General features: G+C 34.3%; 1 protein-coding gene across 1 annotated transcript in view; it reads left to right on the top strand.

Annotated features, from left to right (window-relative positions):
- LOC311167206 (cytochrome b5 reductase 4) overlaps nt 1-15075 on the top strand; it is a gene marked incomplete at both ends in the record, with an annotated part of 60673 nt that extends 45598 nt beyond the window's left edge. Inside the window, 6 exons of the mRNA XM_084228061.1 lie at nt 639-779; nt 2182-2334; nt 4610-4760; nt 5053-5139; nt 12384-12548; nt 15021-15075. Coding sequence (XP_084084187.1) covers nt 639-779; nt 2182-2334; nt 4610-4760; nt 5053-5139; nt 12384-12548; nt 15021-15075 — 752 coding nt within the window. The remainder of the gene's footprint in view (nt 1-638; nt 780-2181; nt 2335-4609; nt 4761-5052; nt 5140-12383; nt 12549-15020) is intronic.
- Nucleotides 15076-15788: the final 713 nt, after the last annotated feature.

Genomic DNA, 15788 nt, shown 5'->3' with positions numbered 1-15788 from the left:
AGTAAAACATCCTAATACCCTTTGGGAATATTTTGAATAGTAATAGTTCAAAAGGAATCTGTACTCTCAACTTAATAATACTAATTTAAAATACATTTGGGGAAAAAGTGGGGAAAGGAGGGAAAGGTGTCAGAATTCTCAGTCTTTGAGCATCCTTCTTCGTTATCTTTACCACAATATATAAATAGAAATGTACCTGTAGACAGTTATTGCTAGTGCTTGAAGATATGCTATGAATGTTTTATTTAAATATTCAAAAGAGATTTGGGGGCCTTCCTAGTGGTGCAAGGGGTTAAGCACTGCGCTGTGAAGCAGTCAGCAGCCTCTGCAGCATGAGTTTTATTCCTGGCCGGCCAGGGAGCCAGCCACATGGCGCAGCAGACCTCTTCCTGTCTCACCCACTGCTCCCTTTCAGCAGTGTATTTCATCAGTCTGCCTGTTCTCTTCCCTACTCTGTCTCTGGTGAATCCTCTCACCCCCCTGCACCTCTGGCCTGTACCCCAGCTCTTGTATGCATAAATAAATAAATCTTAAAAAAAAGAGAGAGAACAAATGCTGGGATTGCACTTTTACTTAGGGACTCTACTGTTACTTCTTACTGAAATTATTCATCAATAATAAAATGAATCGCTTTCTAGGTTTGTACTACAGAAAATGCCAGTTAATTTCCAAGGAAGATGTTACTCATGATACAAAGCTTTTCTGCTGGATGCTGCCACCAAGCACTCACCTTCAGGTGCCAATTGGGCAACATGTTTACCTCAAATTAACTATTACAGGTAAGGTAAATAGAGTCTTTGGGGAAACTCTTCTTTCATACGCATTTCAAAATCAGTACTGATCTCTTTAGGAAGAACTGTTTAGGTTATTAATAAACATTTCTGGGTAACTACACTTAGTGATAAGAAGATAAAGGTTTTGGGGATAGTGTTTCTGTGTGTTGGAACGATGGACATGCCATCTTACTGTATGAAACAAAGAAATTGCCACTAATCAGAGAGATGGTTCCACCAATATAGTATTTACTAGCAAAGCCCTAAAAGGAAAGGGTTGAGAAAATGCACAGTCCTTCATGAAGACACCTACTGCAAATATATACTACTAGCATCTCTTTGTAACCACTTAATGGTTGTGCCATTTATGAAGTTGAATTTATAAATTTCATAACGGGTGGATAATTATGTTTTCCTTTTATGTGCCACCATTTTAAGCATCTCTATAAATGTGTTCCTTGCTGTGTGAATTATTCTGCCTTCATTTTCATCCTAAAATCATCTCATTTACTTGTCTTAAATACCCTTCTTATTATGTTCACTATTTTCTTGGCCTTTTGAGGCTGTAAAAGTAACAATTTTATGGCATGGTGTTTTCCAATAATCACTCTAATAAGCTGTTAGCCAGAATTTGATGGATACGTTTTATTACAATGGCACTTATTACTAATGCCAGGTTATCATTCAATAGCTGGTATCTTCCCCAGTGCAGTTATTGTCAATGTATTATAATGTATAAGTAGATTAATTTTGTTTATGCTTTTTGAGCCATGTATAAAATTTTGGTCTTTTGAATGTTCTGGCTTCTTTCTTTTTGGAATTTGGCTAACCAATAATATCATATGAATTCTTATTAATTTTACCCTAGCTTTTAATATTACATTCTTAGAAGTAGTTGGGTTAGCATTCTTTTCTTTCAGTTAACAAAATAAGCTATAATATATTAAAACATTAAAGGAGTTCAAAATAAATGAAATAAAAAGTAAAATTGTTCTCCTTCTCATTGGCCATTATTAACCACTATTTAAAAACTTAGGTCTATAATTAAAATTACTTATATAAGTACCATCTAATAGCTCTATGGTAGACTTTGACGTCATTTTATTTTCACCCATTACAAAGTTTATATGTTCATGAAATTGATGGTCATCTAAGTTTATTAACATAAATCCCCTATCAACTCATCCCACATTGAAAATTGTTTACAGTATATATTGATTTGTTAAAATTATTTCAGCACAGAGAAATAGAATATATATACATGTACTATATAGATTGAGAACATACAGTTAGAATTATATACTCATTAGGAAAATATTCCAGAATATATATTGATAGCATCACAAAATTTGTATGTTTCATCTTCAGAATTTTTAGAATTGAATTTCTTTGTCATGACTTTTTCTAGGTGCAGAAACAGTGAAGCCATATACACCTGTATCTGAATCCTTATTCTCAGAGTGCAAGGAATCAGTTCCTGACAACAATAAATACATCTACTTTTTGATCAAAATCTATCCCACTGGACTCTTAACACCAGAACTTGATCATCTTCAGTTTGGTTAGTATTTTTGCATATACATATTTTTTACCTTATTTGTGTTTTAGATTAGAGCATATGTTATGTTTGCCTCTAGTCCCCTCCATGAGGGGATCTATCAGATATCTTAAACTTAACATGTCTGCAACCAAAGTCATGTTCTCTTTGTCCCACCCAACCTATCCTTAACTCCCATATTCCTCGTCTTTATTATTTGCAGCATTATTGTTCATCCTTGACCCAATCTGCAAATTTAAGTCATCCTAGAGTCTTCCAGTTTTCTCCCTCACACTCCAATCAGCCACTAAGTTTCAGTGAGTCCACCTCCCAGTGACTTTTTAGTCTTTCTTTTGTATCTCTTTGCCAGTCTCTTGGATCAGGCCTTCGTTATTTCTGTCTTGGTCTCTTAACTGATTCCTGCCAGCTGCCACTAACTGATTTTTCTCTTTTTCTATTGATCCGCATTTTCCATTTCTTTTTTCAAAATACCTAGAGAATAGACTTGAACATGTTGTTCTGCAGCATGTTGCTCTGATGGGTCTCCATTACCTAACTGATTCAGTTTCTGCATGGCCTGCAAAGACTTTTGGGATCTCTCCAACTTCGTCTCCTGCTGTACAAAAATATTCGTGCTGTTCAGTTTATCATTCTCACTCATAAGCATATGCATCTGCCTTACCTAAAGAATGTCCATCAACCCTTTCTCTACTTGTCAAGTTCCTTTTTCTCTACTTGTCAAAGACCCAAATAAAATACCACTTCCTATATATAGCCTCTCTCCTCTGAACCCCCCAATAAGGAGCTCGCTCTTTTAGCTCTTTGTTAACAGTAATGTTTCTTCTTGACTAAACTTTGAGTTCCAGGGTAGAATTCTTGTCTTTGTATCTCCCACATTTCAGTTGACATAATAGGTCCTTGATAAACTAATAAAAGGATTGTTATTAGTATAGAAAATATTAATGAAGTGACTATAATGAAATTTGTTAAGATTTAGAAAACACCCTCATGTTTCTAATCCTTTTGTCTTAGTCTTCAACTTTTTTCTGCCCTTTGCCTAACAGTAAAAGTGCTCTTCCCCTTTCCAAGACAATGTAACAGTAACATCAAGATAATAGTAACATCAAGATAATAACAGGATAATATTTCCATGCACTAACATGGAAATGAAGAAAATTATCTTGGTATCTATAAGCCAAGCTTAGAAATTAAGATACAGTGGATATAGTCAGTCCTCTTTGGGTAATATATACCAAAATATTGAATGTAAAATGGGAAACTAAAGAATTTTTGAAATTCCTACAAATCTAATGAAGGTAACTGTGATCTTGTGAACAATCAGCTGACTTTTTTCCCCAGGATATTCTAATCTTATGGTCCACTTCAAACTATAGTATATAGAAGATTCTGATACTTTCTAATATGCCTAATTCATCAATTTCCTCAATATTTACTATCCTGCTATGAAAAAGAAAAATTATGAATAGCCAGCATTTAAAATAAACCACAGTATTTGCAACTGTGTTTAAATAAATAGATTTTTTTAGACAACTATTTTATTTTTAGAATTATATTGAAAATTTCTGAAATGTCTAAAGGCACTTCTCTCATGAGTAGTACATAGTGATTACATCAACTGTATTACAGAGAGTGGTGTTCTTGGCTATTATGATTCTACATCAGGAAGAAGCATGCTCCAAGTACAGTTTCTGGTCTTGCTTTGTTTTTATAGGAAGTAAATTCAGAATAGCGGTTCTTGTTTGAACTGATCAATCTTTTCAAAGATTTGATGGAGAAAAAGTCAGCACATTTACTCACATGAGATTCTAGAATGAATTTCTATTTTTGTTTTCTCCTACTATTCTTACTACTGGGGTTAAGAATCAATATGCAAATAGTGAGTATCTCTTCTCTACCCTGTCTGTACCCATGCAAGGCAGGTATACATGGACCATGTTTTTAAGGTACTTACAATTTATCATTTAATCCTTTTTTGATATTTTGTACTTAATTACTTTGTAGTTATTTATAGATAAGAGTCCACATGGTTTGAGAAAATAATATTGGGGAGTGAGTATAATAAAATCTCATTATAATCTGATTATAATTATATAATCCAGACATTCTTGAGGCCCTAATGATTATTCCTAAAACTGCTTACATACCATGAAGACTGAGATGTTGTCTGCAAGTTAAGCATTGATCTTATTTCTCATCAGTATTCTAAATTCAGGTAGTTTTAGCCTTTTCAGTTTCCCTGATTTTTTTTTTCTGATTTAGTGTATATTTCATTGTTTAGGAGATTTTGTTTCTGTAAGCAATCCTGAGGGCAATTTTAAAATATCCCAGCTCCAAGAATTAGAAGATCTCTTTTTATTGGCAGCTGGAACAGGCTTCACACCAATGGTTAAAATACTGAATTATGCTTTGACTAATATACCCAGTCTCAGGTATGTAATTTTATCTTTAATTACTATCCTTTATGAGGCTGTTAGATTAGTATAAGGCATTCAATTAATTAAATACTCTGAACCTTAATAGACATGTTTTCATTCCCTTACTCATCATTTCTTTCTCTCAACTCCTAGCTATTTTATTAACTTGATTCTTTTAAATTTGATGCTTTTGTTTTCTTAAGTGACAATAAAAGGTATGCTAGTTCACTTCTAGACTTTCCATTCATGCATATGTTAAATGTATTTGAAAATAGCTCCTTTTGAGTTGTTATTTTTTTATTTAAAGGAAAGTGAAGCTGATGTTCTTCAATAAAACAGAGGATGATATAATTTGGAGAAGCCAATTGGAGAAATTATCACGAGAAGATGAAAGGTATTAAAATGGTATTAGCTCTGTGTTTAAATACTTATAAATGAGTAGTCAGTGTACACCTTATCTCCTTGGGTTGGATTTTTAATTGAGCAGGAAGCTCCTTCAAAGAAAAAATTATCAATAATTCTCTTAAATGTAAATAATGTTTATACTCACCCTAAGAAATCCCAACAGTGTTTGAAAAGATCAATTTCACATCATATATGTACCAGTAAGCATATATTAGGCTCATGTTTATGCTGTTATTTATACTGAATTGGGTTTTATTGAAAATAATCCCAGTTTGGTAATTTAGGATATTCTTGTTATAATGGGAACAGAATAAATAAATTGGATGAGATGAATTAAGCAAAAATAAACATGTTTCTTAACTGGAGGATTTCTTAGTCTTTAACATGCTAATGTCCATTGTGACTTTCCAAGAGAGAGGTTACTTATCCATAATTTAGCAAGATTCTTTGACTTTTGTTGTTTATAGTAACACTTATTAACTAGTGGTCCCCAGTACACACTTTGGAAAATGCCAGTATTGGCAATCAAAAAAGAAAAAAAAATGCTTGAGGCAGACTGAGCTCAGTGGTAGAACAAGGCAGCAAGAATAGTAAAGTAAAAATTTATTTCATTGGAGAAAGAGCCCTAGCATAGTCAACTGAAATCTGACAATTTAAAAGGGCATCTGCGGGCCTCCCTGGTGGCGGTGGCGCAGTGGGTTGAGCTCAGCACTGCGAAGCTGTCCGCAGCCTCTGCAGGGCGGGTTCGATTCCCCATACCCACATGGTGCAGCAGACCTCTCCTGTCTTGCCTGCTGCTCCCCTCAGCAGTGTTTTGCATCATCTGACTGTTCTGCTCCCCACTCTGTTCCTGGTGAATCCTCTCACCACACCCCCCCACACCTCTGGCCTGTACCCTGGTTCTTGTATGCATAAATAAATAAATCTTAAAAAATAAATAAATAAAATAAAAGGGCATTTGTCCATTTCTCCTAAAAAGATTTGAAAGCAGTAGGATATTGCAAACAAAATTTTTTAGAAGAGTTCATTGGACAAGCTAACTATTTTCTAAACCATTTCCATAATCATCAAAAAATATTTCTAAGAATTTAAAATTTCCTAAGTCTTACAAGGTATGTGAAATAAACATTTATGTTTATGATAGCACAGCACAAATAAAGTTTTAGGCCTTTTAAAAGTTAAAGATCTTCAAAACTCAGCTGTTGTAGGGGCTTCTGGTTCTTCTGACTATTTTAAAATACCTTACTAGAGTAATGATGTCATCTTCTAGTTTTTTAACCTGCTGCTCTCTCCCACCCTCCTCTTTCTGTTTTATTAACTAATTTTCACAAATACAGGATGATTTGAACTTAATTATCTTTATTTACTCTTCCTACATACTAAGACATAAATCCAAGAAGACTTACTATGTTTTAGATAGTAGTATGCCAATTTAGAGCATTAAGAAAGAAATACAAATTCCTAGATTTTCAAGAGCCTTTTTCACTAATTTTCAAAATGGAAAATTGAAAGCATTTATCAAAAAGCCTCTAGTTTGTTCCCTATCCTTCACTGGTCTAGAATTTTATTCAAAAATTACTTAGCTCTGTGTGTCTCTTTACCTTCAAAATAAAATAATGGCATCTTTTCTACTTACTTACAATATGGTTGTTGTGAAGATTAGAAAAGATAGTGTAAATGCTTTGGAGACTGAGAAACCCTACTTATATATTTGAATTGTGGTTGTAGGAACCATATACATGTGTTTCTTTACTGTATTACGGTTTGGACTACTGTTTTCTTAAATAAACTTTTAAAAGAATTTAAACAGAAATATCTAGGCTTTTAGTGAGAGTTTTTTAAAGGTATTTTTGACCATTTTTTGGACAATGTTAATTTCTTTAAGATAGTGCCCTTACATGAGAAAAATCCATTAACTGTTATTTTAATGAGCATTTTCTTTTATTTTATTAATAGAAGTTAAAGCTGATTTAAGAAATAATTGGTAAGAAGGAATATGTGACAGTGACTGAGCCTAAAGTATCTTAACAGAGTCACTGTGTGTTGTGTTTTGTTTTTTGTTTTGGTCTGCATAATTTGGGTTGGTGGCATTTCACCTTTGGAAAAGTTAAGATCATGCAGCAACCTGAAAAACAAACACAAAGCATGTCTCTTAGGGACAATGTGAAAAACAAAATAAAACAAATCAAAGTTTACCATCATTACTAGTAAGGTACTGTTTCATTTTCCTGAATTACTATGTTCTCAAAAATCCCATCATTATAATTTCTAAAAATGTAATAACTCTTTAATGTCATCAAATATGAAATGTCTAAATTTTTAATGCTTTCCTAAATTTCTAAATGCCATAATTTTTAAGTTTGTTTGAATCAAGAGCCAATTAAAGTCCTCTCATCATGATTGGCTGTTGTCTTTTAAGAATCTTTTGATCTGAAAGATCCCCACACCCCCAACCCCTGTCCTGCAATTTATTTGCTGACAAAATCAGATTTTTATGTGCTCTGTCTCCTAGAGACATCAGTTTTCTGTGCCCTGTGATATACTATAACAATATGTGTTTATAGCCTATTATTTTCCATAATTTAGTAATGATCAAACTTCTGCATGACTGGGTCTAATAGCACTCACCAGGTGAGTGGTAACCTCCAGCTTGCTGAGAGAAGTGACAATGTCTGACTTTGGGCCTGCCTTTATCCACTCTCTTCTGCTCCTTGTCCTTTTCTTCTTGCTCTTACCCACTTCCTCCTGTGTGTTTGGTCTGTGTTCCCTAAGCTCTGTCCACTTCATAGAGACATGGCTTTCCTTGCTTGAGGACTTTACTGGCACTGACTTCTTACATAGTACTTTATGACACTCATGGCCCAGCTCTCCCATGCTATGTGGATGGCTTTGGAACATTTGTTAAATACTTTGTCATATTCTGGAGCTTGGCATGTACAGGAAAAATCTAACCTTAAAAGCTTATTGACAGGTTTTGTCTGTATTGTTCATTGAAAACATAATTGTTGAGTCCCATATATGAAAGGAAAGTTAAAATTTCAAATATGATAAAAGATAGTTTTAATTAGTTACATCTGTATTTAGTTAACCATTTATAAAGCTATTATTTTAATACATATTCTATATTAAATCACCCTCTCCTACATTTTGACTCTCCTTTATAACTTCTAGTTTTATTAATAATATTTTAGTGGTAACATTTCTGATGACAGAATGTGGACACCTGAAAACATGCTCTCAGTTGAATTTTTGTTGAATTGTAAATTTTTAAAAATCCATCAAATTTTATAATTAAAACAAGAAAAATAGCCTATTTTCTGTAGCTATGCCTCAACATGCCACTCAATCTTGTATTGAACAAGAAGAGATATAAAGAAAGGATTCCAAGGCTGGTATATAATTTTAATTTAATTTTCAGCATGAAAAGTAAAGCATAGCAGGAATGCTATGCTTATCCCCAGGGTTTACCTGAATAATATTATTAGCAAATGAAAATTTTAGAAACATCACTGTGTAATAGAATCTTACAAACCTTTTGATGTTGGGCAAGTCACTTGGTCTGACTGATCTCCAGTTTTTCCATTTCTAGAACAGGGACATAGTGATACCTATGTCATAGAACTGCGGTCAGTGAAATAGCATAAGTAAGCATATGTAGGTGCCTGCCCCAAAATTAGCATACTTGTAAAATTCCTTCATTCATGAAATGCTTGAAAGCCATCAGACATGTTCCCATACACAGGGGTAGAGCAGTGAACAAAATACTGTGTTGGCTTATTTTCTTATGAGAAATTCAGGGACTTATTTCTTCATATTTCCAAATTGCTAAATTTAATAGAACTGCAAAACATGGGTACACCGTAAGTAATCTTTTGGGCATTTCTATTTCATTTTTTCATGTCATTAAATATAAAATTTGAACTGAAGTATGTATGTCTTGCATGCTCACAAGATTAGTAAAATCTAATTTTAAAAAATCTAGTAAAATCTCACAAATATGTTTTTCTTCAAAGTGAGAGAATGCAGAAGACAAATGTGTACAATAGCAGTTGTAACTAAATTACCATGTAAATTGAGTTCCAAATTAAATTTCACTTATTGCTCTCAAATACTGAGCAGTGCTATGAGGCCAAGGTGACTCTGTCTTTTACATTGTTCCATCCTGTCAGCAGAAAGAGCTCACGGTGTGAGTTCTCTGCCTTTGCAGAACTAGTTATGAGTTGCAGACCTCATCGTTTAACTGTGAAGTTTATTTCCTGACAACATTGTTTAATAAGTAAAAAGTGTTTTCCTTTCCTTTTCAAGAATCATTTTGAGGGATAATAAGCTTATTTTAGTAAATTAGAGGCATATTATCTTGTGTAAATGGTAGCATTTGTTGATATGCTGATTTTTCCATCTGCTTATAAAATTAATACATATGTAGAGGAAATGTAAGGGGAGAAAAATTACCCATAATCCTAGCATCCAAATAACTGTCTTTAGCATTCCGGTCTATATTTATTATCTTTCCATTCTCCCTGTCTTTCTCTTCCTCCTTTACTTCCTCTCTCCCCTTTATGGAATATCCGAATTTATTTTCACAACAAAAGTCTTGGTCCTTTCTGACACATTGGAAGTCCTAAGGTAATAGGAATTTGAGTACATTTATGAATGTTGCCCCTCATGCCTCAAGGCTGCAATTGTTTCAGCAAATCTATTCAGAAAAATTCAGAAGAGAAGATCCACAATAACCCTCTGCATCTCTCTGTAAAAAATCCTTCATTGAGGTATTTGTGACTGTTAACTTGGGATTGCCCCTGTTCCAGTTTAAGCTCTTGTAGTCCTGTGAAGAAGGAAGTAAGCAGCACAGCAGCCTCTTTAAATACCCTTACACATAGCATCCTTGTCACCTGTTCACTTTTTCCATTGATCCCAAAATTTACACACAAAGGGCAGTTTATGTGGACAAATGTGAAATGCATGAGAAATTTATGTAATTTGTATAAGGATCTCAGTTATTTTTCACCTTTTAATAGATGCCTGCAGAAAGTATGCCACTGATTAGGCTTTTTTAAAAGGCATCTCAGTAAAAGAAAATACTAAACTGCAAATGACAGGAACATCAGTATTGATTTATATATCTTAGCAGTTTTATTTCGGTGGTAGATTTGTTTAAAATAGAGTTAGAGGAGTCCTATTTTTTAATTTAATAGGTAATTATTATCTTTCATCCAGTTGTCTGTGTTTAATTGGAAATTTCTTAAGAAAGTAGTCCTGCAGTTGTTGGTGGGTCCCCTTTGGTAATGTAGTAAAAGTTTATGTACCAATCTTCCCAAAAAAAGTACACTTGTGAACTCATATACATGTTATATGTAATTTCCAGATGTCTACATATGACTCTGTTCTTCTATGTACAGAGAACCATTATGGCTTCTTTGTAAATAAATTCCTTTATTCAACAATTTTTTTTTTGTTTTTGCACACTTACCTTTGAGCCAGTCCTGGATACAGTATTGACATACAATGACCCTGCCCTCAAGAAGCAAAAAACAAATATCACTTTCTGGAATTGTCTAAACTATCTTAATTTTAAGTACTAGGAAGTTAGTGTAAGTATTTTGGGAGGCTATGCTGTGTAGAGTGGAGAAGTGTTATGCTGAAACTAAACAGGAACCTAGAAGGTAAGAAATAAAACACAATTCTGTAAGATTTTTTAAGATACAAAATCAGATCATTAGAATTGCAAGAGATTATGTAGTTTTTCCACCTTCTTCCTCAACAAAACCTAGCAGCTGAGCCCTGGGTGAGGGCTGCAATGGCCCAGGAGCCCCCTGCTGGCACTCTGAGTTGGTCTGTGCACTTGTGCTGGGCTGCTCAGCTCTGGGAGCATGAACCCAGCTGCATGCAGCACAGGGGCGTGGGAATCATTGCATCAGCCACATATTGTTTCTGTTCTGGTCTTTGGCTCTCTGTGCCACCTCACAAGAGAAACTGTTCTTCTCAACTTTTTTCTTAAGATTAAAATTAATGTTCAATTAATTCTTGTTATTTTTTAGAAACTCAAGTATTCGCTAGGAAATGTAGGAATGCATTTACTCTATGATGTTGAAAATAGTGAGAATTAATTGTGCTTGCTAAAATGGAGCAAAGAGAGCAGGTACAACATAAAACATTGAATTTACAAAGGCTCTTCGCCATTAGTTCTCTTACCAGGTAACAAAGCTGTAGGAAGAAATGATCTGTAGTTCTGCTTTCTCAGTTGATGTTCTTCTTTCTCATTTTAATTCTGAACCTTTTTCCCTTAATATGTTTCATTCCATAGTGTTTAGTGCATCCTGAGTAATGGCTCCTAGGGTTGCAGTGACAGTCACAGCAAACATGGTTCTCATGCTCATGGAGTTAAAGGTCTCATGAGGAAGACATTAATAAAACATTAATAAAACAATCATTTTAACAGCCTGCACTACGGGCTATGAAGAAAAGTAAAACATTTCTATTACACATATAACAAAGAACCCCAGAATGGTGGGGCCACATCCTTCCCTGAGGAAATGAGCTTGACCCAAAACAGAAGGGCAGAGTATGATAGAAGCATTACAGAAAGAAAAGAGAGGCGATGACATTGTGCCAGTAAAGACTGAGAAAAGTAGACACAATTAGGAGATAAGACTTGGTGAGAATTTGGATATGGAGAGTGAGGCAAAAGAGAGGTCCCCAGGATAAATCTCACAGTTCTGGGCTGTGTAACTAAGTGGACTGTGGTGCCATTCAGAAAAATAATGTGAGAGGGAGTTCTGTAGTTGATATTGAGGCCATTGATACAGCAACAGTAGAAAGTCAAATAGACTGTTGGTTTTAAAGATCTAGAACTCATTAAAGAGGTGTGGGTCAGTGATTAGAACACTTGTCACTGATAATTGCTCCTCACTGTGATTTTGTATAAGCAGATTATTAATAGAAATTGTGGGATTTTCTGAATAGGATCTTTTGTAACTTGCTTTGTAATGAGTTCAATAAGAAATGTCAAATTAATCTGTAGCAAAAGGCAGTCTTTAGAACAAAATGGATTTACCTGTCTGCTTTTATGTAATTTTTGCTTATAATATCTGCCAGTGCTTTCTAACCAGTACATCAATCTTTATATATTAAATTATTCTCAAAGTGAATAAAAGGTGTTTTCATGAATTTGAAACTTGTTAATATATCTAAAGTAATGTTTTTAATGTTTTTTTAATGTTTTCATTTCTCTAGATTTGAAATCGAATTTGTGCTCTCAGCACCTAGTTCAGAATGGAATGGCAAACAGGGACACATCTCACCAGCTCTTCTTTCTGAATTTTTGAAAAGAAGTTTAGAGAAATCCAAAGTTCTCATCTGCATCTGTGGACCACCACCATTTACAGAACAAGGAGTAAGGTGAGCAGTAATGTGGTAGGAAAAAGGATACCCAATGCTGTGAAATGAAGAGCTTCCATTATAAGCAGTCGATTTAGCTTTGTAGTTCCTGCTCTTCACATGAATCTGCCTTTTAATAATCTATTAGAGCCTAAGAAATTTAGTGAAGTATTTAATCATCCTGTAGGCGGGGGGTTAGAAACCAACACTATGCATGTGATTAGATAGGAATACAGAAGATACAGCCAGCTCTCTGATCTGTGCTAATGGCTGATGGACACAGAGGTTCACAAGATTGGTGCCGCAATTTTATTTGGAGCATTAAATCCAACTTTCTTCCACCAAAGCTTTTTACTATACGGTAATTAAGAAGCAGTGCTCATGTCAGGGGTCCCCTGCTGTTGTTCACCCTTGAATACACTCTGTATAGCTTTGTGAGTTGTGACTTAATTCATATTGGCACTTGGAATTCATACAATCTGCACTTTGTTACTTTTGACTTAGAATTCTTATTTTTTTTTTTTTGTCCTCAACATCTTAATGAATGTGGTATCTCTCTCTTGTTTAGTAGTAGTTACCACAAGACTCTTACTATTTCATAGTTTTTGCCCCCCTGAAAAATGACTCTTTCTGGGATGCCCACTTCCAGTGACCTCTAAAGTTAACCTCATGTCTGCTACCTAGATTATAACATAACTATTCCAGATGTAACATAACTATTCCAGATGTACTCTTCATATTTGATGAAATTTATCAAATCTGTATGGCATGATAGCTCATAAACATATCTTTTAAAATATAAAGAGCTTATAATTATTTGACCAATAAATATCTTTCTATGCACTAAATTCCCACTTAAATGCTCACTTTAGTTATTATAGACTAAATCTGTACTCTAAGAGCCACACTTTCTAGTGGGAAACAATTGCACATGCTGGTAAGTAAAATTTATCTCAGTATGTCATAAATATCTTACTAGAGACAGAAAAACAAGGCATTACGGAAATTCAGGAAGAGAGAGATAAGTTACTTTCACTTAAGAGGTATTTGTTTGGAGAGAGAGGAGCTGTGTGGTCAGAAAGGATACTTTGAATGATAACTAAGACTATGGCAGTCAGAGGAGGGGTGGGAAAGAGTAATATAGGCAGAGAGAGACTGAACAGATGTGTTACAGGTACAGGTTTCCAAAAGACTACACTGGTATGGCTAGAATGAAGGCACTTGCCAGGGAGAAGCAGGAGGGATGGCTGGAAGAGTCGGATGGTTTCAAATAGCAAAAGCAGGATTGTTGCACTGTGCTGACCTTCTGTGCTACAATCCCATAGTCTGAATATTTGTGTGTGCTCTGTAAGCATCCAGTTAGGGTTTGAATCCAAACTATCTACTTATATCTTATAATCATCACTTAAGTGTCCTAGGTAACTAAGATACCCTAGTTATTTACCTTCCTGAGCTTTAGTGCATTCACCTGTGAAAGGGAAGCAGTAGTAATATGCACTGGAAGTGCTTAGCACAGTGACTCCATATAGTAAGTACTAAATAAGTGCTCATTAGTTTCAGCAGGATTTTAAACAGAGCCACTTCTAAGATTTCAGTCTCTATGTAAAGTGTTTTCCAAGTTGAATTACCCATAAGCAGTATTTCTACATTTCCTGTTCTGCCAAAAAAATGAAAACAGGATGCCAGAGGATCAACTCTGTACTTTGAAAACTGGTGATTAAAAAGGGGGGAAATCAAGCATTTTTTCTGCCTTTTCTATATGAACTATATTATAGGGTAACCACATAATAAATAAGCAGAAATTTGTCTTTATAGAGCTCTTAGCTGATACATGGAGAATGATGGAGGTAGAATATCACCAATTTCAGTTTCTTATGAACTAATGGATCTATATATGATCAATGGTTGCTAGTATATATTAAAAAAGATGCAACCAGGTATTATGTGCCTCTTGATGGGAGGATATACCTATGAAGTAGTCTTGTCAAAAAGAATTGATCTGTATCTAGTAAAGCCTTTTGATTATTACTAAATTATGGGAAATAATAGGCTATAAACACATATTGTTATAGTATACCACAGGGCACAGCAAATTGATGTCTCTGGGAGACAGAGCACATAAAAATCTGGTTTTGTCAGCAAATAAATTGCAGGACAGGGGTTGGGGGTGTGGGGATCTTTCAGATCAAAAGATTCTTAGAAGACAACAGCCAATCATGATGAGAGCACTTTAACTGGCTCTTGATTCAAACAAACTTTTAAAAATTACGGCGTTTAGGAAAGCATTAAAAATTTAGACATTTCATATTTGGTGACATTAAAGAGTTATTACATTTTTAGAAATTATAATGATGGGATTTTTGAGAACATAGTAATTTAGGAAAATGGAACAATACCTTGCTAGTAATGATGATAAACTTTGATTTGTTTTGTTTTGTTTTGTTTTGTTTTTCACATTGTCCCTAAGAGACATGCTTTGTGTTTGTTTTTCAGGTTGCTGCATGATCTTAACTTTTCCAAAGATGAAATCCATAGTTTTACAGGATAATAAAGATTGTCCTTCATTCAACTGTTTTATCTAAACTTGTGACTGCTTAGGGTTTTTTAAGAGAACATTTTTGTATATACTAAAAGATTAATAACTAGATTCCAGGCCTCAATTTCTTAAATGATATCAAATAGCCCATCGTTAAATAGATACCTTGTCAGCTTTATTTTGTACCACAACTTATTTTACTACTGATACTTAACCTGGAAAGTCAATCATACAACAAATACATACAGGATTCTTTACTATGAGTCACAAAGTTCCTTACCCTTTAAACTTGATCACTGTTCTATTATAAGCTCTTGTGTTTTGTGACATGATAAAGTAAATGATCATTTTGATCATGTTTCTATGCTGTAAAATGTCTTACTAGCAATACAGAATAAATTTTACATTGCACTGTTACCTCAGGAAGTGATCATTTAGTCCTTGTTAATACTTTTAAAACATGGAATGTTGTAACTTATTAAGTGATCAAAAGTTTTTTTGTGTGTGTACATGGCATTGTTACATACAATAAAAATATATTTAAGAACTTTTTAATCCTTGTAGTAGTAATGAGTTTGAATGCTTCAATGTTGCATCACTCTAAGGGAAAATTTGAAAGGCAACAATAAAAAATATTGGAGATGCTTCACGCATGCAGCTTTGGATTAGGTGTGTTAGAGAGTTGAAGAGAACTAGGTTGTTAACTATTTGATTCTTAGCCAAAA

This window comes from Talpa europaea (assembly GCF_964194135.1).
Source record: "Talpa europaea genome assembly, chromosome: 2".
NCBI lineage: Eukaryota > Metazoa > Chordata > Mammalia > Eulipotyphla > Talpidae > Talpa > Talpa europaea.
The sequence above is the reverse complement of the archived record's forward strand: the minus strand, read 5'-3'. Positions and strand labels throughout refer to the sequence as shown.